This window comes from Ovis aries, chromosome 4 (assembly GCF_016772045.2).
Source record: "Ovis aries strain OAR_USU_Benz2616 breed Rambouillet chromosome 4, ARS-UI_Ramb_v3.0, whole genome shotgun sequence".
NCBI lineage: Eukaryota > Metazoa > Chordata > Mammalia > Artiodactyla > Bovidae > Ovis > Ovis aries.
Window position 1 is genome coordinate 45,950,190 of NC_056057.1, and position 26,641 is coordinate 45,976,830.

The 26,641-nt window shown below is 42.7% G+C and overlaps 1 protein-coding gene and 1 long non-coding RNA gene across 14 annotated transcripts in view; one reads left to right on the top strand and one right to left on the bottom strand.

Moving 5' to 3' along the window:
• NAPEPLD (N-acyl phosphatidylethanolamine phospholipase D) overlaps positions 1-26,641 on the bottom strand; it is a 100,301-nt gene that overhangs the window by 32,966 nt on the left and 40,694 nt on the right. Inside the window, exons 1-2 of one of the 13 annotated variants that reach the window (XM_060414657.1) lie at positions 23,665-23,744; positions 23,097-23,162 (exon numbers count right to left, since the gene is read on the bottom strand). The exons of 2 other annotated variants lie outside the window; for them this stretch is intronic. Coding sequence is in view for 2 of the 11 variants with exons in the window: in XM_027968577.3 (XP_027824378.2) it covers positions 23,665-23,867 (203 nt within the window). In the remaining 9 variants the exon portion in view is untranslated. Of the gene's footprint in view, positions 1-20,403; positions 20,548-22,975; positions 23,196-23,267; positions 23,631-23,664; positions 24,303-24,534; positions 24,763-26,641 lie in introns of those variants that run through there. 10 more of the 13 variants (XM_042249174.2, XM_042249179.2, XM_060414656.1 and 7 more) reach the window with 10 other exon arrangements.
• On the top strand, positions 10,497-21,490 carry LOC121819497 (uncharacterized). The gene is made up of 2 exons (XR_006059765.2): positions 10,497-16,761; positions 19,852-21,490. It is a non-coding gene; the product is annotated as an uncharacterized LOC121819497 (long non-coding RNA).

The window sequence follows — 26,641 nt, forward strand, 5'->3', positions numbered from 1 at the left end:
GTCCCAAGGATCAAGCCTGCATCTCCTGCATTAGCAGGTAAATTCTTTACTGCTAAGTCATCAGGGAAACCCAAATTTGGGCTTCAGTTCAGTTGCTCAGTGGTGTCCGACTCTTCATGATCCCATGAATCACAGCACGCCAGGCCTCCCTGTCCATCACCAACTCCTGGAGTTCACGCAAATTCACGTCCATCGAGTCAGTGATGCCATCCAGCCATCTCATCCTCTGTTGTCCCCTTCTCCTCCTGCCCCCAATCCCTCCCAGCATCAGAGTCTTTTCCAATGAGTCAACTCTTCGCATCAGGTGGCCAAAGTATTGGAGCTTCAGCTTCAGCATCATTCCTTCCAATGAACACCCAGGACTAGTCTCCTTTAGGATGGACTGGTTGGACCTCATTGCAGTCCAAGGGACTCTCAAGAGTCTTCTCCAACATCATAGTTCAAAAGCATCAATTCTTCGGCACTCAGCTTTCTTCACTGTCCAACTCTCACATCCATACATGACCACAGGAAAAACCATAGCCTTGACTAGACGGACCTTGTTGGCAAAGTAATGTCTCTGCTTTTTAATATGCTATCTGGGTTAGTCATAGCTTTCCTTCCAAGGAGTAAGCGTCTTTTAATTTCATGGCTGCCATCACCATCTGCAGTGATTTTGGAGCCCAAGAAAATAAAGTCTGACACTGTTTCCACTCAACTGCTAAATAAAGATAATACCTAACTACATCCTTAAAGGAATGCAATGAAGAGCTATGACATCATAGGTTAGTATTTCTCCTGTGTTAAGTCATTTCAGTAGTGTCCAACTCTTTGTGACCCTTTGAACTGTAGCCCACCAGGTTCCTTTGTCCGTGGGATTCTCCAGGTGAGAAAACTGGAGCGGGTTGCCATTTCTTCCTCCAGGGGATCTTCCCGATCCAGGGATGGAATCTGTGTCTCTAACATCTCCTGCACTGGTTAGGCGAGTTCTTTACCACTAGCACCACCTTTCTCACTGCTACACAAATACAAAGAGTATTACTATTATTTGTGATCAGAGGAGTAAATAGAGTAAATATGACAAATAGAACATTAAGATCCAACTGAGCTGTTTTTTTCAGGTGAAGGATAACATCCTAAAATTTCAGATTTTAAAATTCAGATTGCTGAAATTTTTCTTTCATTGAAAATTTTATGTAAAAAAGGTAATAAAAAAGTTTAAGTGTCCTTATTCTTTATATACATCAGTTATCTTCTGTGTTAAAAAAAAAGAAACTTTAAATCTGTCTTATAAAGTGCTCATCTGATTATAGTCAGAAAAATTACTTTGACAAATGATAAAGTTAATACACACACATACACATATATATACACATATACGTGTCTATACACACACACACACACACACACACGGCTTCCCAGGTGGCACTAGTGGTAAAGAATCCATCTGCCAATGCAGAGACATAAATGTGGGTTTGATCCCTGGGTGGGGAAGATCCCCTGGCAGAGAGCATGGCCACCCTCTCTGATATTCTTGCTTAGAGAATCTCATGTATAGAGGAGCCTGGCGGGCTACAGTCCAAAGGGTTACAAAGATTCGAACACGACTGAAGTGACTTAACACACAACATACTATATGTATCAGGACCACCCTGCCACCCAGTAGCCTGGCCCACATCACAAATCTGAACCCAAGTCAGCCTTCACTTAGGGGAAATACCTGTCAAGGAATCTAAACATACACCATGCACAATCCTCCAATTTAGCTTCACTAGGCAATGGCAACCCACTCCAGTACTCTTGCTTGGAAAATCCCATGGACGGAGGAGCCTGGTAGGCTGCGGTCCATGGGTCACGAAGAGTTGGACACAACTGAATGACTTCACTTTCACTTTTCACTTTCACGCATTGGAGAAAGAAATGGCAACCTGAAGGGTTAATAGGGTAGCAGCGATGTGCCTGCAAACGGGTCTCTCTGCTCGAGCTGAACGTCCTTGCAAACAAGGCGTTCTGCCAAAGAGTCTGGACACAGCCTTGAGTTTAATGGTCGGGAGCATTCCCTTCTTGAGATAAGAAGGAGATGAGGGCTTTGGGCAGACTCTGCAGTAGACAGGGATTTCACTCCCCTTTGCTATACGATAACATGTATGCACATGCGCTGTGCTGAAAAGGCTTATTCATGCAGTCTGGAATTCTGCCTAGGGGGCTTTTATAATAAAAGGCAATTAGTTTTTTGTCCAGTTCTGTTCCTCCGGCCGGAGTGTACATCTGTCTTTTGTGTGTGTCTTGTTTTATGTCATTTCACTCGTAATCTCCAACAGCAACCCACTCCAGTGTTCTCGCCTGGAGAATCCCAGGGACAGGGGAGCCTGGTGGGCTGCCGTCTATGGGGTCGCACAGAGTCGGACACGACTGAAGTGAATTAGCAGCAGTAGTAGCAGCAGCTTATGACATTATCCTAGAAAATAGGACGTGCTGGCTTTATAAGGAAATGACCAGTCTCTTGGCCAGTTGAATCCTGTTTCCAGGCTGCCTCTTCTAAGGAGTTCTTCTGTAGAACTCCCTTTCACCCAAAATCCCCAGGGAGGAGCACTCCACTGTTTGTGAGGCCCTTTACTCCTCCTGCCCATGGGCTGTTTTCCCTTGAAAAAAAGGGTTGCAAACTGGTTACTAAATAGTTTTGTTTTTGTCGTTTGACACAAATAATTCCCAAAGAAACACTAACTTACCAAGAGCACACAGAGCTGAATAAATGATTAAACCACATTAAATTAAAAAAAAAAAAGAAAGAAATCAGAATAGGCAGTTTTGAGAAGGATGAATGTAAAATACAGTCAGACTCTGCAGGACATGAATTAGAAAACATGTTTTCTTTTTAAAAAGCAATCAAGAATAACTAATGTCCTTGATCATAGAATGCCAAAGGCTTTGAAAATTCTTTGCTATTAGACAAAATTCAGTATGTTGAGCTAGAAATCATTTCACACGCTATTTATAGATTTTAAGTCACCAGGATAAACTCTGTAGATGCTTCCTCTATGATAAAAGTTTTTCCTATATGTTAAAAAGAAACCAAAGCTTTGATTAGGATTAGAAACAAAACAAAACAAAAAAACGATAAAGAGCCAGCTTAAGACCACAGCCCATTCAAAAATACAACTTCCAGTATTACAACAGGAATCCTTGGGATTAGCAAATTAAAATGGCATGTTACAGCAAATTGAGAAGGCATGCATAAAGTAAGTTTAATGAAATGATATAGCCATCACCTCCTTTATATCTTGAAAATAACACCAAACCAAAAGTGCAGATTCCTTTCTGGTGTAATCAATAATGCCTAAATAATACAGAGAATTATTTAATCGAAAAGGTTGGGAAGGATGAGAAGGAAAAAGTCTAAATTGATGCCTCTGTGACTTCAAAATGTATCACATTTTGACCTCTAAATATGTTACTGTGAAAGACTGTGAAGTCGCTCAGTCGTGTCCAACTCTTTGCGACCCCATGGACGGTAACCTACCAGGCTCCACGGTCCATTGGATTTTCCAGGCAAGAATACTGGAGTGGGCTGCCATTTCCTTCTCCAGGGCATCTTCCCAACCCAGGGATCGAACCCGGGTCTCCTGCATTGTAGACAGACGCTTTACCGTCTGAGCCACTAGGGAAGCCCCTAAATATGTTAAGAGGATCTTAAATGTTCATTTACTATTCCTTAATCCTAGGTTTCAACAAAAATACGCTTGTCAAAATGTGGTCTCGGGCTTCCCTGGTGGCTCAGTGGAAAAGAATATGCCTTCCAATGCAGGAGACACGGGTTTTATCCCAGGTTCGAGAAGATCCCACATGCTTTGGAGCAACTAAGCCCACACACTGTAACTACTGACCTGTGCTTCAGAGCCTGGGAGCCAGAGCTCCTGAAGCCCGCGCGCCCCAGGGCCTGAGCACCACAACCAGAGTAGCCTGCGCTTGCCGCAACTACAGAGAAGCCCTCAGAGCAACAGAGACCCAACACTACCAAAAATAACCAAGGTTATTGAAAAGAAAAATATGGCCTCTCTTTCTCCTGTCTCCTAATCAATGCTGGAAAAAGAAAAACTGCCTATACGTGTTTTTATAAGATAATTGCTTTACAATATTGTGCTGGTTTCTGCCACCCATCAGTATCAATGGGCCACAGGTCTACAGACATATGCCCCTTTCCTCTTGAACCTCCCTCCCATCTCCGCCATCCCACCCTTCTAGGTTGTCACAGAGAACTGGGTTGAAAGCTACCTGTTTTTAAAGCATAACTCATAAGGAAAGGAATTGAGAGATGTATCTTCATAGCTCCTGGATAGACATGAAAGATAAAGAGGGGGAAAGTGCATTCTTTTAAAAAACTTCTGACTTCAGTTCTGGTTCCAAATTTGCCCTACTGAATTCTGCAACCTTTAAAAAGTTACTTACTATCAAGGCTCACTTTCTTCATGTGTAAAATGAGAGGACTAGACCTGCAAAAAGCCAACCCTCTTCTAACAGTCTTTGCACCAAACAGCCCATTTATGCCACTCTGGAGCTGCCCCGTCTAAAGTGGTCAAGAGCCCTGGGCTGCCCCTCTCCAGTGACCCAGCCTCCTAGGAAATTTCCAGCTCAAGCAGCTCAGACCTGGCCACTTTCCCTAGGCCAAGTTAGCAAGGGATTTGGGCTTCCCTGGTGGCTCAGACAGTAAAGAATCTCCCTGCAGTGCAGCAAACCTGAGTTCCATCCCTGCGTCAGGAAGATCCCCTGGAGAAGGGAAAGGTGACCCACTCCAGTATTCTTGCCCAGAGAATTCCATGAACAGAGGGGCCTGGTGGGCTACAGCACGTGGGGTTGCAGAGTCTGACACGACTGAGCGACTAGCACTTTCACTTTCAAGTAAAGTACTTTTCACCTGAGAAGAGCAGAGACAGCCACAGGGACAAGCTGTAGTTTCACAGGTTGATCAGGCAGACCAGGAGTCATTCAGAGCAGGAAGTATGTCAGAAGGCATTTCATGACAAATCTGATACATCAAACAACCCTCAAGACTTTCGACCTTAAAATAAGATTTGAGGTATCATTTGTAAGGGCCTCTAGTTAAAGCGTTTTTAAAGTCATATTTAACAAGCACAGTTCGTCTACTGTATCTAAATTCTAACTCTCTAGGTACAGTGGGTAATACAAGCCCCTAACCTCCAAGCATTCAAAATCCTTCAGGGGCAAAAAAATAACAAAACCCACAAGCAACCATACCATATTTACAGAAAGTGTCAGCTTTGAATAACGAAAAGTCATCTTTACAATAAGGCACTTCCAAAACAATGGGCCCTACATCTTGAAATGGCAAGAAACACTTTTCCTTACATGCCAGGTATTAATAGTTCACACTGACAAAGTCCTTTGATTAATGGGGTCAGTAAGACTGAAAAGGCTCTTATGCTCCTAAATGCAGAGAAGTTAAAGGGCCCTGATGTTGATAGAGGGTGACGGGAAGCAAGCAAGTCACTAGAAGGGTTACATGATTCACTGAACATGGCAGAATGGCAGACATCATTCTGTCCTGAGTGTCACTCTTGCTGATCCTTTGTGAGAAAAAGGTAAATGACAAAAACCAAACCAACAGTGGGGGCTTTTACAAGGAAGCGAGGCCCAGGCAGTACTGGAGTCAGACCCTGGTCAGCCGATCTCCTGTCAGCGTTAACAGGCTCAGAGTAAAGGCCTTCAGACAACCCTAATAGAACCTTGAGGCTCGAAAGTATTTTGAGATCCCTGAGTTAATTCAATATTTAAGAATACTAGGATGTAGTAAATTATACAAGTATTATTAAAAAAAAAGAACATAATGTACATTTTAAATCATTTATCAGGAAAAACCACATTATCAGGAAAAGATGCACAGGAGATTTAAAACATTTTAAAAATAAATACTTCTCAACTTGGCACCCTGGTCATGTTTTCTAAGCCTAGTTTCCCTGTTTGATGCCTATTCATTGGATTATTGGACAAAAGGTACATAATCCTTCAGCCCTGTGTCCAGAACACAACAAGTCCTCAATAACTAAGCCACTGTTTTACTACATGCTAAACACTATTTCAGTAATAAGGGTTACAGGAAAAAATTCCACTTTGAATTCCATTTTGACATTTCTGCACTAATAAGAAGGGGGCTGAAGGCAGTGGTGTGAACAAACATGAAAGGAATAAACTCTGGGCTGTTTTTGTTCTTCTATTTGAGAAAGAGAAGCCCCGGTCTTCCTAGAATATGAAAAAATGTGAAACCACGATTCTCCACAGAACTCTTATGTAATCCCACAGCTCCATGCGGCCCCACCTACTCCTCCAGATTCAGCAGGAGGCTCTCACAAACTTTGGCAGTGTTTAGTTCTGAAAATAACAATCCCGGCCCCCTTCATCTCCCCTTATTGTCCCTAGAGAACAAAAATAAGTAAACTCACAATATTAATAGCAGCCACATCCACAACTTGCACTCTCCCCAGAGCTTGAGCCCCAGTTACTGAGGTTCTCTAGCTCAAAAAAAATATTTCACAATAGGTACAGGCAAAACAGGCAAGCAAGGCCAGCTCTAGTTAACTGTCCTCTAAACACTTCACTGTCTCACGTGTCCTATCCAGGTACTAAATCTCTGAGCTCTCCCACATTCCCCTTCTGATGGTCAAAACAGGTTATCAAGGAGGGCTCTGCTTGTATGACTGACGACTGATAAAAAGCAAAGTGGGACTCCTCCCTAGAGTATTTCCAAGCCAGGTGGGTACAAATCCTCAAACTTGTGATTCTCAGTGCTGGCTGCACATCAGAATTACCTGTGGAGCTTTTTAAACTATACGGGAGGCTCCTGAATCAAAATGTCAGGTAGGTGTTCCCCAGACAATTTTTAAAAGTTATATGGGCGATTCTGACATGCAGGCAGGGTGAGAACCACTGCCGTCAATAAGCAATTTATGCAAAGCTAGTGCAAGCATTTCCGTTCTCCAGCTCAAAGAAAACCCTTTGGCACCCTTGAATTTCTGCTAGCATAGCAGTCGCCAACAATAAGCCTATTCTTCCTCCAAAGTCTTGCACTCCAAGTTAGCAAGGTGGCCTAACCTCAAGACGGCTACCCAATACTAGGACTGGGAAGACTACACTGCCAGGGACAAGGGTTGACAGGTCACAGACTTGTACTCAACCCAGCTGAGTCACAAATTCAACTCTGTGAACCCAAGAAGCCAAATAAACAAACAAACAAAATGGGAAACACACTTAGTGATAATGAACATTGTCTATAATAACCCACAGCAGCCTATGCATGATGAGTGTTCAATAAATATTTACTGAATGAATAAATGAACAGGAGCCTAAATTATAATTACTCTTCACTGGGATAGACTTAATTTTTCTCAGAGAATCTGGTGGGAATCAAATTACAGGAGAAGCAAAAGTAACCAAAAAACAATGAAACAAAACTCAACAAGGGGCATTCCCATTAAGACTACTAACTATGGAGATAAAAATTGAAAAGTCTTTATCAAAGAATACTTAAGTAGCTGAATTCTGCAGTGGTAAAGTGGTGAGAAAGAGGTAGAGACGAGGAGATGCCTACCATAAAATCTAGTCCCCATCTTCTCTTCAGTAAAAGAATGCCAGTTATACTTAGGGTAGCTATGCCCCAGCTGAGAGGAAGAACTAAAGAGCCTCTTGATTAAAGTGAAAGAGGAGAGTGAAAAAGTTGGCTTAACACTCAACATTCAAAAAAATGAAGATCATGGCATCTGGTCCCATCACTTCATGGCAAATAGATGGGAAACAATGGAAACAGTGACAAACTTTTTTGGGCTCCAAAATCACTGCAGATGGTGACTACAACCATGAAATTAAAAGACGCTTGTTCCTTGAAGAAAAGCTATGACCAACCTAAACAGCATATTAAAAAGCAGAGACATTACTTTGCCAACAAAGGTTCATCTAGTCAAAGCTATGGTTTTTCCAGTAGTCATGTATGGATGTGAGAGTTGGACTGTAAAGAAAGCTGAGCGCCAAAGAACTGATGCTTTTGAACTGTGGTATTGGAGAAGACTCTTGAGAGTCCCTTGGACTGCAAGGAGATCCAACCAGTCCATCCTAAAGGAAATCAGTCCTGAATATTCACTGGAAGGACTGATGCTGAAGCTCCAATACTCTGGCCACCTGACACGAAGAACTGACTCATTGGAAAACACCCTGATGCTGAAGGCAGGAGGAGAAGGGGATGACAGAGAATGAGATGGCTGGATGACATCACCAAGTCGATGAGCATGAGTTTGAGCAAGCTCCAGGAGTTGGTGATGTGTAGTGGGAATTCCTAATAATGTACTTTCACAGCCTTGAGACATTCCACAGAAATAGCACCTGGAAAAACTGCATATATTAAGAAATTATGTTAATGATTACCTTTCATGTTTTTCTTAAGACTAATCTCCTTGTTACAAACTTCAAGGCCAGAACCAGAAGGGAGTATGACTTGGATCATAAAAGCATGGACCTTGGAACATCAGGTCGGTGCCAGGCATGAACTCTGCCTACACACTTGCTAGTTGTTCCCGAGACTAGCCCAGAAGGGAACGGCCTGAGGTGAACACAAGGAGGTCTTGACTATGGCAGTGTAGTATATGACGTTTAGGAGTACGTGATTAACACAGCGTGTGTCTTGAGAAAGATAAGATCTGTCAATGTATGGCAAAACCACTACAATATTGTAATTAGTCTCCAATTAAAATAAATTTATATTTAAACAAAAAAATAAAAGTTCATATGAAAAGAAAAAAAGATAAGATCTGAGAAAATCTTGTAGTCTGCAATTAGGAATAAATGTGTATTCAGAGTGGACTCTGCACCTCAGTCCAGTAGAGTCTGCAGGCCCCCTGACCCATTGCACCAGATTTCGTGTTCTTTCTTCATTCTCCTTGCTCGCTCCTGGCCCATTAGGGCAACAGTGATGGACAGGGAAGCCTGGTGTGCTGCAGCCCATGAGGTCGCAAAGAGTCGGACACAAGTGAGCTGACTGACACCCCAATTAATGACTACCTTTCCACACCTTCCAGCCACACTGATGACACTTTAGAGGATGTGACAGAAGCAGAAGTCTCACAGGGTGCCTCCCGGAGTCTCCTTAAGGGAAAGGGAAGCATTCTCGAGTCTCCCTGCATCCTGCTGCCTCAAGCCATCTTGAGCCATGAGTATGATGCCAACTCACTGGGAATGGCACAGAGAGCCAGGACTTCAGACAGAGGCCATGTACCAGCCTGGGCCTTGCAACTCTGGACCTCCCAAAACTAAGCCTGACTGACACAATGATCTTAACTTGGAAATTTAGGGAAGCTATAAAAACATGTAAGGTAAGTATCCAAAACCAGATCCTCATCCAAACATGGGTCCACAGGGAGGCACAATGATTGCTCTAAGTACGTCATTTATCGAGCACTATGTGTCAGACAATTTATACACATCCATTACCTAGTTTAATCCTCACATTCTCACCAAACAGATATTCTCTTCATGTCACAGGGGACACACCAGAGGTTCACAGAATTTAATAGTTTGCACAAAATCAAAAAGCTGGTAACAGTTGGACCTGGAAATCTAACCCAAGTTGATAAGACTCCATAATCCATGCTCTTTCCACTAATCATGTTGAATATGTAAGAAAAATCCAAAAACTGTCTTGAACAGATATCTAGGTTCTAAAGTTTGCAGCACACAGCCAACAGGATGGTCTCACAAACAAGGCTAGCCTTTCTTCCTTTCAACAATGTTTCTCAGACCCCAAAGTAAAAAGCACTTCAGTTCAGTTGCTCAGTAGTGTCCAACTCTTTGCGACCCCATGAATCGCAGCATACCAGGCCTCCCTGTCCATCACCAACTCCCAGAGTTCACGCAGATTCACGTCCATCGAGTCAGTGATGCCATCCAGCCATCTCATCCTCTGTCGTCCCCTTCTCCTCCTGCCCCCAATCCCTCCCAGCATCAGAGTCTTTTCCAATGAGTCAACTCTTCGCATGAGGTGGCCAAAGTACTGGAGTTTCAGCTTTAGCATCGTTCCTTCCAAAGAAATCCCAGGCTTGATCTCCTTTAGAATGGACTGGTTGGATCTCCTTGCAGTCCAAGGGACTCTCAAGAGTCTTCTCCAACACCACAGTTCAAAAGCATCAGTTCTTTGGTGCTCAGCCTTCTTCACAGTCCAACTCTCACATCCATACATGACCACTGGAAAACCCATAGCCTTGACTAGACAGACCTTAGTCGGCAAAGTAATGTCCCTGCTTTTGAATATGCTATCTAGGTTGGTCATAACTTTTCTTCCAAGGAGTAAGCGTCTTTTAATTTCATGGCTGCAGTCACCATCTCTGGTGATTTTGGAGCCCAAAAAAATAAAGTCTGACACTGTTTCTACTGTTTCCCATCTATTTCCCATGAAGTGATGGGACCAGATGCCATGATCTTCGTTTTCTGAATGTTGAGCTTTAAGCCAACTTTTTCACTCTCCTCTTTCACTTTCATCAAGAGGCTTTTGAGTTCCTCTTCACTTTCTGCCATAAGGGTGGTGTCATCTGCTTATCTGAGGTTATTGATATTTCTCCCAGCAATCTTGATTCCAGCTTGTGCTTCTTCCAGCCCAGCGTTTCTCATGATGTACTCTGCATAGAAATTAAATAAGCAGGGTGACAATATACAGCCTTGACATACTCCTTTTCCTACTTGGAACCAGTCTGTTGTTCCATGTCCAGTTCTAACTGTTGCTTCCTGACCTGCATACAAATTTCTCAAGAGGCAGGTCAGGTGGTCTGGTATTCCCATCTCATTCAGAATTTTCCACAGTTTCTTGTGATCCACACAGTCAAAGGCTTTGGCATAGTCAATAAAGCAGAAGTAGATGTTTTTCTGGAACTCTCTTCCTTTTTCCATGATCCAGAGGATGTTGGCAATTTGATCTGGTTCCTCTGCCTTTTCTAAAACCAGCTTGAACATCAGAAGTTCATGGTTCACATATTGCTGAAGCCTGGCTTGAAGAATTTTGAGCATTACTTTACTAGCATGTGAGATGAGTGCACTTAGTAGACAATAAACACCAATTCTCTTATAACTGCCCTTTTAATTTTACATGGAGATTTTAAATGATGTAACTGTTTCATTTAACTGCTAGATTATTTTTGTCTAAAGTTACATGGAAAAGAATAAATTAATCCTATATTTCAGTCATATAAACAGAAAATATATATGAGGCCTTGAAGATATTTTCCTTACCTTGAAAATATGTCTTTGAGTTCATCTAGTATATAACTACCTGGCATTTTATCCTTCCAACTTGAAGAATTTTTAATTAAATCCCAAGAAGAGAAACTTTCAGGTAAGAGGAATACCCCAGGGCTTTCCCGGTTTTAGCACTGGAAGTCCTGTATACTGGGAACTCCATCAGTCCTGGGATAATCTGAAGACTGATCACTCTGTGGCCTCAGGGTACCATATACATGCATAGTTATGTCTTCAACAAAATGTATTAGAACGTGGACAGTTTATATGAAATTGGAGATGAGCATTATTAAAAAGGTTAATTCCCTGGTGGCTCAGCAGTAAAGAGTATGCCTGTAGTACAGGAGACATGGGCTCAATTCCTCTGTCAGGAAGATCCTCTGGAGAAGGAAATGGCAACCCACTCCAGTATTTCTTGCCTAGGGAATCCCATGCACAGAGAGGCTTGGAGGGCTACACTCTATGGGGTCACAAAGAGTCAGACACGACTGAGTGACTAAATCACCACCATTATTATAAAGTATGATTGTAAGATATTTGGGCAGCTAAGCAAAAAAGAAATTAGCTCAATATGATCATGCTTAACCAAGAAAATGTTGCTGAGAACATCACAAGTGTATGTCAAATTCTTCACCGTGGTGATATTCAACAAGTTCACCAGGATTACCATTCACCCAGTCCAAAAATGGGCTCTGACAGGCACACACATGTTTATATACAACAGATATTTCATATATATATAAAAAACTGAGACACTATATGAGGAAAGCATGAAAAAGGAATCAAAATTCAAACAACAGTTTTAAAGTACAAATAGTTCCCGACTTGTGTGTGCGTGTATGCTGTGTGCTCAGTCACGTCCGACTCTGCGGGGACTGCAGCCCACCAGGCTCCTCTGTCCACGGATTTCCCAGGCAAGAACACCGGGGTGGGGTGCCATGCCCTCATCGAGGGGATCCTTCCAACCCAGAGACCAAACCCACTTCTCCTGTTTCTCCTGCATTACAGGTCGGTTCTTCACCCAGTGAGCCATCAGGGAAGCCCAACCTATGATGCATTTAGAAATCCTACTTCCAATAGTGAATTTTGATCTTTTCCTGGGCTAGTAACACGTGGACCAAAAGATCCTCTTGCCTTGATGGACAGCAGCAAGCCACAGTTCCCAAAGGATAACTGGGGTCGCTGGCTAGCAATCACCATGGTAAATGACCCATATCCTTACAACCATTCTATTTTTCACTTTCACTCAGTTCAGTTCAAGCGCTCAGTCGTGTCCGACTCTTTGCGACCCCATGAATCCCAGCACGCCAGGCCTCACTTTCACTAGTATTCAATAAATTATATAAGATATACAACACTTTATTATAGAATAAGTTTTGCGGCAGATGACTTTGTCTAACTGTGGGCTAATGTAAGTGCTCGAAAGTCATTCAGTCACGTCCACCTCTGTGACCCGATAGAATGTAGCCCATCAGGTTCCTTTGTCCATGGAATTCTTCACGCAAGGATATTGGAGTGGGTTGACATTCCCTGCTCCAGAGGATCTTCCTGACTCAGGGATCGAACTGACATTTCCTGCATTGCAGGCAACTTCTTTACCATCTGAGCCACCAGGGAAGCCCAATGTTAAGTGTTCAGAGCACACTTAAAGACAGCTAAGCTTAGAGCCAGACATCCTGGAATGTGAAGTCAAGTGGGCCCTAGAAAGCATCACTACAAACAAAGCTAGTGGAGATAATGGAATTCCAGTTGAGCTATTTCAAATCCTGAAAGATGATGCTGTGAAAGTGCTGCACTCAATATGCCAACAAATTTGGAAAACTCAGCAGTGGCCACAGGACTGGAAAAGTCAGTTTTCATTCCAATTCCAAAGAGAGGCAATGCCAAAGAATGCTTAAACTACCGCACAATTGCACTCATCTCACACACTAGTAAAGTAATGCTCAAAATTCTCCAAGCCAGGCTTCAGCAATACGTGAACCATGAACTTCCAGATGTTCAAGCTGGTTTTAGAAAAGGCAGAGGAACCAGAGATCAAATTGCCAACATCCGCTGGATCATGGAAAAAGCAAGAGAGTTCCAGAAAAACATCTACTTCTGCTTTATTGACTATGCCAAAGCCTTTGACTGTGTGGATCACAATCAACTGTGGAAAATTCTGAATGAGATGGGAATACCAGACCACCTAACCTGCCTCTTGAGAAATCTGTATGCAGGTCAGGAAGCAACAGTTAGAACTGGACATGGAACAACAGACTGGTTCCAAGTAGGAAAAGGTGTACGTCAAGGCTGTATATTGTCACCCTGCTTATTTAACTTATATGCAGAGTACATCATGAGAAACGCTGGGCTGGAAGAAGCACAAGCTGGAATCAAGATTGCCAGGAGAAATATCAATAACCTCAGATAAGCAGATGACACCACCCTTATGGCAGAAAGTGAAGAGGAGCTAAAAAGCCTCTTGATGAAAGCGAAAGAGAGCGAAAAAGTTGGCTTAAAGCTCAACATTCAGAAAACGAAGATCATGGCATCCGGTCCCATCACTTCATGGGAAATAGATGGGGAAACAGTGGAAACAGTGTCAGACTTCATTTTTGGGGGCTCCAAAATCACCAGAGATGGTGACTGCAGCCATGAAATTAAAAGACGCTTACTCCTTGGAAGAAAAGTTATAACCAACCTAGATAGCATATTCAAAAGCAGGGACATTACTTTGCCGACTAAGGTCTGTCTAGTCAAGGCTATGGTTTTTCCTGTGGTCATAGATGGATGTGAGAGTTGGACTGTGAAGAAGGCTGAGCGCCAAAGAATTGATGCTTTTGAACTGTGGTGTTGGAGAAGACTCTTGAGAGTCCCTTGGACTGCAAGGAGATCCAAACAGTCCATTCTAAAGGAGATCAGTCCTGGGATTTCTTTGGAGAGAATGATGCTGAAGCTGAAACTCCAGTACTTTGGCCACCTCACGCGAAGAGTTGACTCATTGGAAAAGACTCTGATGCTGGGAGGGATTGGGGGCAGGAGGAGAAGGGGACTACAAAGGATGAGATGGCTGGATGGCACCACGGACTCGATGGACGTGAGTCTGAGTGAACTCCGGGACATGGTGATGGACAGGGAGGCCTGGCGTGCTGCGATTCATGGGGTCGCAAAGATCGGACACGACTGAGCGACTGAACTGAAGCTTAGCTATCATGTTAGACAAGCTTAGTAAATGGATTTTCAAATGATGATATTTTCAACTTATGTTTATGAGAATGTAACCTCATCATGGACAGAGGAGCCTGATGGGCTACAGTCCATGGAGTCACAAGAGTCAGACACAACTTAGTGACTACATCAACAACAACCACCCCATCATAAGTCAGGGAGGACTATACCTCATCTCTGCGAAATGGTGGAAAAGTTTGATTTTGATGTTTTAGTTCCATAGTATCATAAGAGGCTTGAAACTTTCTGGGGTAGAACCAGGAAATCTGTAAGTTAAAAGAGGTTAGACCCAGCCATATACTTAGGTCCTTTGTAACTTGAACACTCCATGACCCAAGTCATCCCTTTGTGACCTCTTTCTTTTACAGGAGAAACAAGTTAGGCCAGAGAGTTACACGGCACTCCAAGGATCCAGGTTTGTAAAAGTGGCTGGACTCAGTCAGCCATATACTTAGGTCCTTTGTAACTTGAACATTCCATGACCCAAGTCATTCCTTTGTGACCTCTTTCTTTTACAGGAGAAACAAGTTAGGCCAGAGTTACATGACACTCCAGGGTTCCAGGGTTGGCTGGTGAAAGAGGCTGAACAGCTGATTAGCCATATTCTCATCAGAATTATGCTCAGAAACACTTAGAGCCAACATAGCTTGTGGTCAGCATGGGGAGATAAGTAACACATTTCACTTCACTCATGGGGGATATTTCACATAGTTTAACTCATAAACAGATAAACTTGCCTCAAGTTTTAAATAGAACTCTGAGCTCAGAAACTCTTTGCTATTAGTTACTTCAGCCATACAACAGCACAATATACAGAGCAGTACTTTTCATGAACTCTCTAAACAAGCCTAGAGAATGAACAAAGTAATTTGAAAACACCTTTGTAATCTGAATGATCTTCAAATACAGAAAACAATTTTCAAAACTAATTACTGCTGTTGTCTAGTATTTCCAGCATCAGGGTCTTTTGTAAGCAAAACAAGCATCTCCCCATTATAAGCGGTGCTGGAATAATGAGAAAGCTTGGTGTGTATTCTGACAATTTCATTCTTATAGCTGAGAGAGATTACAAACGAGCACAGAACTCTACAGGCATATACAGTGACAGTATGTCACTGTCTCTTAATCTGGTAAGGCCCCCAGATTAAATAAATAGGAAAATCTGCTGCCTCAGAGGGGAAAGATGAATTGTTCCAGGTAGCAGGCTTGTACTGAGTTGATTTTCAACCACTTTTGAATTTATGCTGATCCATCTAGATGCCTGTCCTGTGCGCCAGTAGCCAACGGTACTACCATTTTAAGGGTACAACTTACGGCTGTGATGCTGACCAAAGCCTGCTGATCCAAACCACTCTTACCTTGGCTTCAACTGGTACCCCTTTCTAATAAGCAGCAGCGGTGTATACACATACTGAGCCTAAGGCCAGGGCTACTGGGCTAAGGAACCTCGGGTAAATCACTAAAACCTCCCGGGCTCTCGGTTTCCTGTTCTCCTCATCTGTGGAAGGGCATTAATAATTTCATGTACTGTAAGTCTCTAAAACCAAACTAAATGTAAATATATTTAAAAAAATACTTCAAGAGTTTTTGTAAATTATGAAGTTATAATACTGAAGAGGAAAAGTTAAAATTTTATGTAACCTCCTGCTTCTTCTGCCTCTGTAACACAGCTTGCTCCTTGCAAAGCCTGGATCATGTAGGTCACACAGTCTCAGAAAGTGGGGACTTACAATACTAGGAACTGGAGCTGATCTCACTCACCCCTGTCCTGCTCTTTGCAATTGCCCAGCTCCTGCAAACCTGTTTATTCATGCCTGTCCGTGCATAGGTCAGGCATCCCCTCTCCATCTTGACTGCTGTTTCCACGCGAGCGCAAAACCCTAGTTTAAACCAGCCTGTTAGCAGCTAGTGTTGCCCACTATAGTCTATAAAAATTCTGTAACCCCTTTGTTCAGGGCTCAGAGCTTGTAATGTTAACTCCTCTGGGCCCGCCAGCATAATAAACCTGAGTTCGCCAACTCTCTAAGTGTGGTGCTTGGTTTCTTGATTACTGGTTTCTGCAACATTTCTGGAGGCCCCAGCAAGATTCCAACCATGCCGACCCCTTGAGCTGCCAGACTGGTCGCTTGGCTGGGCTGGAGCAAAGGAACCCCAAGATGAAGGAGGATGCATGCCACCTGATGGTATTCCGGGTTCTCTTTCGGACTGGTGTCCCGACTCTCCGGATGGCTGAGCCCCAAATGGACTCATTGGAGGGACAGACCAACTCACCAGGAATGGCCACAGGATCAGGTAAGGTCCCGGGGCCAGGCCCCAGTCAGTTCCTACCCCAACGGCTAGAAGAGGAGACTGATCACCTCCTTGGAGCTCCCAGGAAGGAAACATCAGATAGGGAGAAATGGAAATGGAGAAGGGAGGCACTGTGACTGATAATCTTGGAGCTCCCAGGAAGGGAGCAACAGTTAAGGAAACCTGGGGACTCAGGAGAAGGGAGGCATTGTGACTGATAATCTCCTTGGAGCTCCCAGGAAGGAAGCAACAGTTAAGGAAACCTGGGGACTCAGGAGAAGGGAGGCATTGTGATAGCCTCTGAATGATTGTGAGTGCGTAACTGCTGACTGAATAGAGTGAGAGAAATTTTTCTTTTTGGAAACTGCAAAACCAATTTTTTTGCATTTGAAATTAAAAACAACTAGCTTGTTAAAAGGCTTCCTTAGGGAAAAGCTTGAAGTTAACCCTTTCCATGTCCTTGAAATACACAGCCAACTTTGCCTGAGACCTCAGCCTTTGGCAAATTAGAACCTCAAGCGAGGAAAAAAGGGGGTCAAAGAGATATTTTAAATCTCAAACAGAAAACTATAAGATCTCTGACTGTCTGTCTGTGTTTATGTAGTCTCAGTGTATGTCTTTTGTTTTTTTTCTGATAATATTGTTGAAGTTGTAAATGAGTTCTAATTTAATTGGCCTAAAGTAAAGTAAGTGCTTACAAATCAAACAATTCTAAATATAAGAAAAATTAATCTAAATTTCAGAGTCACATAAACTGGGTAATATTCATCATTAAATATCTAGTATTAATGTTTGTTTTCTAATATAATAAGGAAGAAGTAGGATGTATGTTTTTAATAAAGAAGATATAAAAAAATTACATTTTATAAAGGGAAAAGAAAGTAGATCTGACTTACAGGTGGCTGTTACAGAAAGTGGTTAAAAAGTACGTGAAAGGTGGACCCTAAGAAAATGTTTTGTGCATGGGTAGGACTAAGTTTAAAATAAATTTAATTAAGTTTACATAAATGAGTTTAAAGCAAGCTGGTGCAAAAACTTAAATTCAGCCTTTCTCTCTGTTAAGAGGACATACTTTCTTCAGATGTTGAACTGCTTTTAATTATAAAGTTTACCTCTTAATTGATCCGTTCTATATTTACCTTTGAAATCTTTTGTTAACTTTGGCTAAGTAAATAACTATTATTTCACAGTAACTTATATGATCCTACCTGACAGTGTTATAAATCCTTTTGACATTTATTGACAAAACTTCCTAAATAACTTGACTTTTAGCTAACTGTGGGATGCTTCAGAGGGCCCCTGAGACTTACCAAAGAGCTATTAAGCTACCTTGGTTCACTGGACATGTTAAATCACATGGGAAGTACTGTTAAAGGGATGATAAATATTTTCAGGTTATACTGTGTGGTTGATGTTACTAATATAGATATCCTAAAATTATGTGAAATTCATATTGCTCTGATATGCCCTGATAAAATATGGTCAATTATAATTCTAGTTATCATATTAAAGTGTTATGACCAGGTTTCTTTGTCAATTGCAATAGAATCAGATTTTAAACATCCCTTCTATGGTTTTACTCTCATGCCTTTAGAAAAATACTGCTAGTTCTTCAAGATTTATGGAAAAGACTTTCTAAAATTAAGCAGATAAACAAATTTTGTTATTAACAGTAAGCTGGTACCAGACTGGAATTTGGTCTTCTCTCTGTTTAGAGAACAAAGTTTTCTTAGAATGCAGCTTTTGATAACAGATTATTAATTTCTTTGCCTTTAAGTGATTTATATTTGTTTTTAAAATCTTTCTGTTACTTTGGTAAAGTAAATGAACATTAGTTAAGGTTATGGTACATGTAGACAAAACTCATTCTGCTTCAACAAAAAAATATAAGCCCTCAGTTAGATTTTTGCTATCCTGATGTCCTTAAAACTTGGCAACAGTCTGCTCCTAAATCAGGAAATTAAAAATGGATAAACAACAGCTGAAAATCAAAGAGCCAGGGCAATGGGAAATCTTGGCTTTTCCCAGCTCCCTGACATTTTTATCTGATGGGTTAAAGTCTTTCCTGGCTACAGTGTTAATGTCCTCAAAATTATGTTTCACTGAATATTCTAGTTTTGTTAATTAAGGTCTGTGCTTACTAAGACTCACTTCTGAGATAGTTCCTTGTTATACTGCTAAAAGGTTTAATTACATTATTAAAAAGGACACTCTAAGATTGTTTCTAAAGCTTATCTCAGTAACCAGTCTTTGGATAAAGGTCAGATGCTCCATGATGTAAAACCAGGAGATAACACTTGGCTATAATCATTTAACTGAGTCAGATGACCTGGAGTCTTACCAGGGTATACCCAGTGAAAGTTCTTGACTTAAATTCTTGCTTGTACTCTTACTAATAACTGCTAGCCATATTATTTTCTATGTAGCTTGCTTCAGAAGATTATTTCTTACGTTACCAAATGTGTGACTGAGCCTGTGATAAAATGCTGGTATGCAGTTCCATGTGAGATCAATAATTGTAATAATGTAACTCTAGATATGGGAAATAGCAACAAGAGGAAACATTTTCCTGGATCAAGAGGCTAGTAAGACAGGTATGGTCCAGAGACTTTTGCTACTTACCAGGCCTGGTCTAGTGACAACACATTGAGTGGCCTGTCAACGGAATCTTTGTTAGATCTGGGAATGAGACTTCCCAGCACCGTGGGACACAATGACCATGAAATGCCCCAAAACATGGTCAAATATGTGGCTATGAAAGGGCACTGCTGACTGGAAGTTGGCCCTTGCCAGCTGCCTCTACAATACCCCCCTTGAAAGGAGTTCAGGGTGGAGACAAAAAATAAGGCACTCTGGAAAACCCCAGAGTTTTCCAGAATAAGGCTCCAGGAAAACCCCAGAAAACCAGGCTTTCAGATAGTCAGATGTTTTCAGGTACAGATTTTTATAAGTCCAAATTCTTGCATCTTCTCATACCTAGACAGACACTAACATTACAAACCAATGTCTGGACCTGGTTCTCCTGGCTAGCCCCCCAGCAGCTTTCCTACTTCTATTAATCTTTTGCCCATGTATCTTTAACTTTCTTGTCAGGTTTGTTTCTCCAAGAAGTAGTACAAGAATATCCTCCGGCCAACATCCAGACAATGATAGAACAAGCTGCCTTATCATTCTGTGGACTCTCATCTCCCTCCGTAAATGCACCCCGAGGTCCTATTCTCCCTTTGAGATCTTATACGGGAGACCACCATCAGTGATAGAAAAGCTCAAGGGAGACCACCAACAACTAGCTGAACTGGAGATGTCCCAACACCTCCAGGCCCTAGGAAAAAAGTCTTCCACCAAATTGCCCGAGAAACCTTAGAAAGGACACCCATTCCTTTGGGCAATTGGATTCATCCCTATCAGCAGGAGATGAGGTATGGGTTAAAGACTGGATAAAGGAACCACTTCAGCCAGTTTGGACAGGCCCTCACACGCCGTCCTGGCAACCCCTACTGCTGTTAAAGTTATAGGTGTCATTCCTTGGATCCACCACACCAGAGTCAAGAAGGCAGCGACTTCCTGTGATGAAGACACCTGGAAAGCAGTTCAGGACCCCCCAAAACCTCTTCAAGGTCTGGTTCCAAAGACAACAGCCCTTACCCATGAAGGACGCTGAGCCCTGCTCCAGTCACTCCAGAAGCTGACTAGTCAACACACGGCAGAAGCTTGAGGATTCTTCAGTCTTGCTCCAGTCACACTCCAGCAGCTGGCTGGTCAACACACAGCCAAAGCTTTAGGCTCCAGCTATCAAAACATCGATGGATTTTCACTGTCAAACCTGGCCTCTAACCCTAATTGGTATTATTGCTGTTCTCTTCATTACAGGACCAACTAGACTTCCTGGCTGAGGTGGTTTTACAAAGTAGGAGAGAGCTAGGCCTTCTGAGCCAAAAAGGGAGGAATCTGCCTCTTCTTGAATGAAAAACACTGCTAAAAGCAGCATGTAACCAATCAGAAATAGAGACATGGCCCAAAAGCTAAGGGAATGAATCATAGAAAGGAGAAACTAGCTAATTCCTGGGGTAACTGAAACAATATCTGGAGCTGGGGGTCGTGGCTTCTCCCTTGAACAGGTCCTCTCTTCACACTCTTTGCGGTGCTCTTGTTTGGCCCTTGTATTCTCAATATAATTACCAGGATCATAACCTCTCGGATTGAATCCATAAATTTACATGATAATAGCACAATACAGCCCCCTAAACAATGGAGAGCTCTGAATGTCCTACCAAAACATGAGATGATGCTTTCTACAATGAATGATAGAAGCATCAAGAGGGGAGAATGAGAGGAAAAGTTAAAATTTTACATCTCTTGCTCCTTCTGCCTCTGTAACTCAGCTTGCTCCTTGCAAAGTCTGGATCATGTAGGTCACGCAGTCTCAGAAAGTGGGGAATACTAGGAACTGGAGCTTATCTCACTCACCCTTGTCCTGCTTTTTACAACTGCACAGCCCCTGGAAACCTACTTAATCACACCTGTCCGTGTAAAGGTCAGGCATCCCCCTCCCCATCTTGACTGCTGTTCCTGTGCGCGCAAAACCCCTTAGTTTAAACTAGCCTGTTAGCAGCTAGCGTTGCCCACTATAGTCTGTCTATAAAAACTCTGTAACCCCTTTGTTCAGGGCTCAGAGCTCAGAGTGTTAACTCCTCTGGGCCTGCCAGCGTAATAAACCTGAGTTCTCCAACTCCCCGAGTATGGTGCTTGATTTCTCGATTTCAGGTTTCTGCAACAATACATTATTTAAACAACTCAGTTGGCAAAGACTGTATCTCTGACATAACAATACTGCCCCTGAGATGTATAAGTTCTTGCATAATCTGTCACAAAGTCTGTTAATTAAAATATTTAAATACACAATCAATGGTTATTAAATTCAAAAGACAAGTCAAGGAAGGCACTATAAATATAGAAAGGTAGAAGTCTTCAGTATTCTAGCATCTAGAGTAGTACACTATCTGACTTAGACTGGAAATCACATGGGTGATTCTTTAAATACCAGTTTTATGCATGCCCTCAGGCCTTCAGGCTAAATTGTGTGCGCATTAATTATGGGCACAGTTCATTTCCCCAGTAATACTTCAATGAAAACATTTCTTACCTGTATGCATTTCAATCTAAAGTGCCTACATCAACACAAACCACCTACAGGCATATTCTAAGTTACAAAGAAAAAAGAATAGAATGGAATGGAAAAACTCACTATAATTACAGCTGTCTACCACTACAAAGAAAAAGCAGAATGAAACAACAAATTAAAAACAAGCAATACTTTTTCAAACACAGACAAAAATGTTCTTAAAATCGCCCCAATTTCCCAAGTTCACTAATACTCAAAATTAACATAACACCCTTTTCATACAAGATGACTCTATCATAGAAAGTATAACTAAATCCCAAACCCTACAAAGGAATGCTTATATTAAAACATCCTTCATATAGCTATAACTGAATTAATTCATTAATTAAATTTTTCAATATGAAATGTGAGACGCTGAATGAAAATAAGAGTATGGGAAATACACTAAGTATTACCGTCTTTTTGAGACTACAAAATTCTTGCAGCAGGAAGACCTGCAGAATGTAATTAAATAAAATCTGAAAATTGTGACTATATTTTCACTTAAAACATTTTGAAGTCAGTATCGCTTTTAAATTTTAAACAAGACCTGAATTTCTTCTCTAACAGACTGAAATTTTCTTCCAACAAAATCAGACTACGGTGGGAAACTGGTAATCTTTTCTTTTTAAACATTACATAACTTCTTCCTAAACAATATGGATGTCTGAGGCTAAATCAAAACCAATGAAACCGAAAATAGAAATGGAACTGCTAGATATTCATTCTTAACAAAGATGGAAATTATTTAATTTTCAGAGAGCTGTATTTCAGGAATCACTTTCTCAATACATTAACCAGAATTATCAACTAGCAAACACTTGATGTTAATTAGCCAAAGTAAACCAGGTGAGTCATATTATAACATATACAGAACAACTGCAGTAAAGGAAAAACCAAAAATCAAGTGACGTTTTAAAGGTTAACTTTTCTCATACTAGAGTTTTCCAGGTACAACAGAGATACGATGCATTAGACTCAGAAGCCTGTAGAAACGTACTGATCTCATTATAGAGAGTTCTAGTCAAAGGAGGGGGGGGGAGACTATCTGAATACCTGTTTTGAAATGCCTGCAGTAACACTCAACTTGAGAAACAAACCACCGAACCGAAGACAAGAAAGCACGGTCAAAAAAACAACAACAAAAAAGGCACCGTCTTCTACCACCTCGCCGCACCTTGCTCCAAACTTTAGCTCTTCGTTTCCTTTCCGTGGTTAACTTTCAAAATAAATGGGGAGAAACCTGTCGGAACGAATTTTTAGAAATAAGTACTATAGGTGAAGCAGAAATAAATTGTTCTAAGGAAGTCGTCTAACCACTCATTTACATACACCAAAAGACACCCACATATATTCCAGTCTGTGAAGCTACCTCGTGAACAGCAGAGAAGCTTGGACCTAGATATAACAAATCCCAGAGACGGCTACTCTCCCAAGCGCAGAGGAAAAAAAAAAAAAAAAAAAAAAAACACCTATGTGGCTCTTCAAACACGCAGCGCAGAGATGCGAGCTCCGCACAAATTCAAACGAAGCTCTACCATTCACAAGTGCAGCATCTCCGAGATGAGGCAGGGCTCGGGAGCAGGAATCCACCCACAGCCCGCTCTATTCCGCGGAAGAGCCAAACAGCCCCAGGCCAGGGCGTGAGGATCGCTCCTCCCAGAGACCGAGAGGAAGCGAGCCGAATCGCGCGGTGCAACTGAGCGGGGCCGGGGGAGGGAGGCGGGCGCGGGGGAGGGACTCACCAGGTGCGCCGGGCGGGCAGGCGTGCGCGCCGCCGCCTCTGCTGCTGCTGCTGCTCTTCGGCTACCGGCCACAGCGCCCCAGCGCAGCGGGAGGGGCGGCGGAGGCCGGCGCCCGAGTTCCTCCGCCCCCGGCCCCGCCGCGCCGGCTCCGCCAAGGGCGCCAGCAGCTGCAGGCAGCGCCTCAGCGCTCGCCGCCTCACCATCCCAGGGCCGAGCAGGCGCCGCAGCCCACCCGGCGGCCCGAGCCCGCGCGGGGTCCTGGCCGAGCTAGGTTCCACTCCACGTCGCCCGATCACTCACTCATTGTGACCTTCGAATCTGGCAGCCCCGCCAGCGAACCTGGCAGCCCCGGGCTGGCCGCTGCTCTGGCCTTTACCAAGATGGCCGGACCCCGGCAGCGAGGCCGTGTTGTTGGTAAAGGAGGTGCGGCGGCATGCTACGCCCCTCCCGGCCCGGTCCCTGCCCTTGCCCCACTCGCCCTCCGCACAAGCCCTTCTGACTAGCCCTGCGGGCTATCCTGTCCTAGACCAGACGCTAACTTGCAGATAGCTTGAACAGCTCTCGGATCAGCAGCCCTAATTGCTAAAATTAAATGGAATCGTGGTGGCGGTTCTTAGCCTGCGCTATCCTAGTAAGCCGGTGAAAGTGAAAGTGAAGTCGCTCAGTCGCGTCCGACTCTTTGCGACCCCATGGACTGTAGCCTATCAGGCTCCTCCGTCCATGGGATTTTCCAGGCAAGAATGCTGGAGTGAATTGCCATTTCCTTCTCCAGGGGATCTTCCCGACCCAGGAATCGAACGCGGGTCTGCCGCATTGCAGGCAGACGCTTTGTCTGAGCCACCAGGGAAGCTTAGGTAGCAAGATACTTACGGTGATGACCAAATACCACCAGATTAGGATTCTTAGCTTTTTCCCAGGTTTTCATTTTTGAGTTGTAGGATGCAACTCATTGTTTTTTAAAGTGTTTGGGTGTTCACGGGCCAGAAAGAAATGCCTTCTGCCTGGACCTCCAAATGCAGATACAACTGCGGGAAAATGCAAAACAAATTACTTTGCAATTTGAAGGTGAACGTGCCAAGTGTAATAGCGTAGGAATGTAAAGCAGATTATATCAGGTGTGGACTTTTACCCCTTCGGGGAGTTTACAGCTGAATCTTATTGACTTAAGGGTGATTAAGAGCTGTTTGTTCCCGGGTCACAGTGTTGTTCCTCGCTGCAGCAGGGAAAAGAAACAGCGCTACAAAACCAAACTATAAATTGAAGCTACTGATAGCTCAGGAGGTCTTCACAGTGCCCTTAGCTAAGGAACTTTTGAAAAATGCCCCCTGCTCCCCTCACCCCAATTCTTTATGATGATTTCCAAATAGACAGAAAATAGAGATGGCTTTTTGTTATACTGTTTGAATAAATTGCAGGTATCAAAAATCAATCACCCCTAAATACTTCAGCCTGTGTCTTCTAAAAAAATAAGAACATTCGCCTCAGAATCACAATACCAGTACCACATCTAAGACAATTCCCTGATGGTATTTAACATCCAGTCCATTTTCAAGTTATGTGATTGTCCCAAGAAGGTCTTTTAAGCCTTTTTTCCCCCTAAACTAAGATATTGCCTAGGCTTATGCACTGCATTAGTGTTTATGCTTTCTAAACTCTGGAATATCACATAAACTTTATGGATTGTGTTGCCATTTCTACTCTACTTCTGTTGTAGAAAGGGGGGTGGCCCCCAGGGCCCCAAGAGCAGGCTCTTGTCTAACACTCAGAAAAGAATTGTCGGAGGAGACGTGCTGACAAAGCAAGAAACTTTATTGGAAGAAGGCACCCGAGCAGAGAGCAACAAGGTAAGGGAACCCAGGAGAACTGCTCTGCTTTCGGGTTTTATGGTGATGGGATTAATTTACGGGTTGTCTTTAGCCAATCATTCTGACTCAGAGTCCTTCCTGGTGGTGCATGCCTTGTTCAGCCAACATGGATGCCAGACAGAAGGATTCTGGGAGGTGGCCAGACATATGGTGTCTCCTTTTGACCTCTTGCGAACCCTTCTGGTTGGTGGTGGCTTATTAGTTCCCTGTTCCTTACCAGGACCTCCTGTTGTAAAACAACTCATGCAAATAGCTACTATGGTGCCTGGCCAGGGTGGGCGGTTTCAGTCAGTGTGCTTCCCCTACACTTCTAAAGCTTAATTTTTTTTGACAATGAAAAGCTGTTTAGTATACCAATTTTTATCATTCCAGGCAAAGCGTACCTTGTCCTGCTTCACAGTATGGAGCAGAATGAACGCTGTGCCTCTTGCATTTCACTCATGGTTTAATTTTAGATCCTGGCCTGCTGAATTGGGTTTTATATGTCCTTCGCTCTTTGGTGACCCCTAGAAAGTCAGGCATTTGGCATATAATGGTTTGTCTTTTAAGCTGTCACTGTTAAAAATAAGACAACAGGCCTAAAATGGAGTCGCTTAATGCTTAGCTCCACATCACCAAAGGAGACTAATAATGTCAGCCTCTCCCGGAATTGGAATCTTAAACCAGCCAATCAAGGAATCACCTGGTCAGCACTAGTGAGATAATCAGCTTGATATATCTATGTCATGACACGACACACCCAGACCCACATCATCCCCTAAAGGAAAGTGACCTTGTCGCAACCAATTCACTTTCTGCTAGTATGACTTCCAGGTCCCACTCCCTTCTGCCTGTAAAGTTCTTTAATTTTGTACAATGCCTTGGAGCTTCTATCTATGAGATGGGATGCTGCCAAATTCATGAATCATTGAATAAAGCCTATAAGATCTTTAAAATTTACTGTTGAATTTTTTAAAAACATTACTTCTTTTTTAAAATGTTAATTAATGCTGTAAAGAAGAGGAGCAAATTTACACAGCTCCCTTAAGTGGTTAGATGGGCCAAGGTAATGTTTCTGGAGACTAGTATTAAATGAGCTTATTTTAAATACTTCACAAAATCTTAAGCTCTAC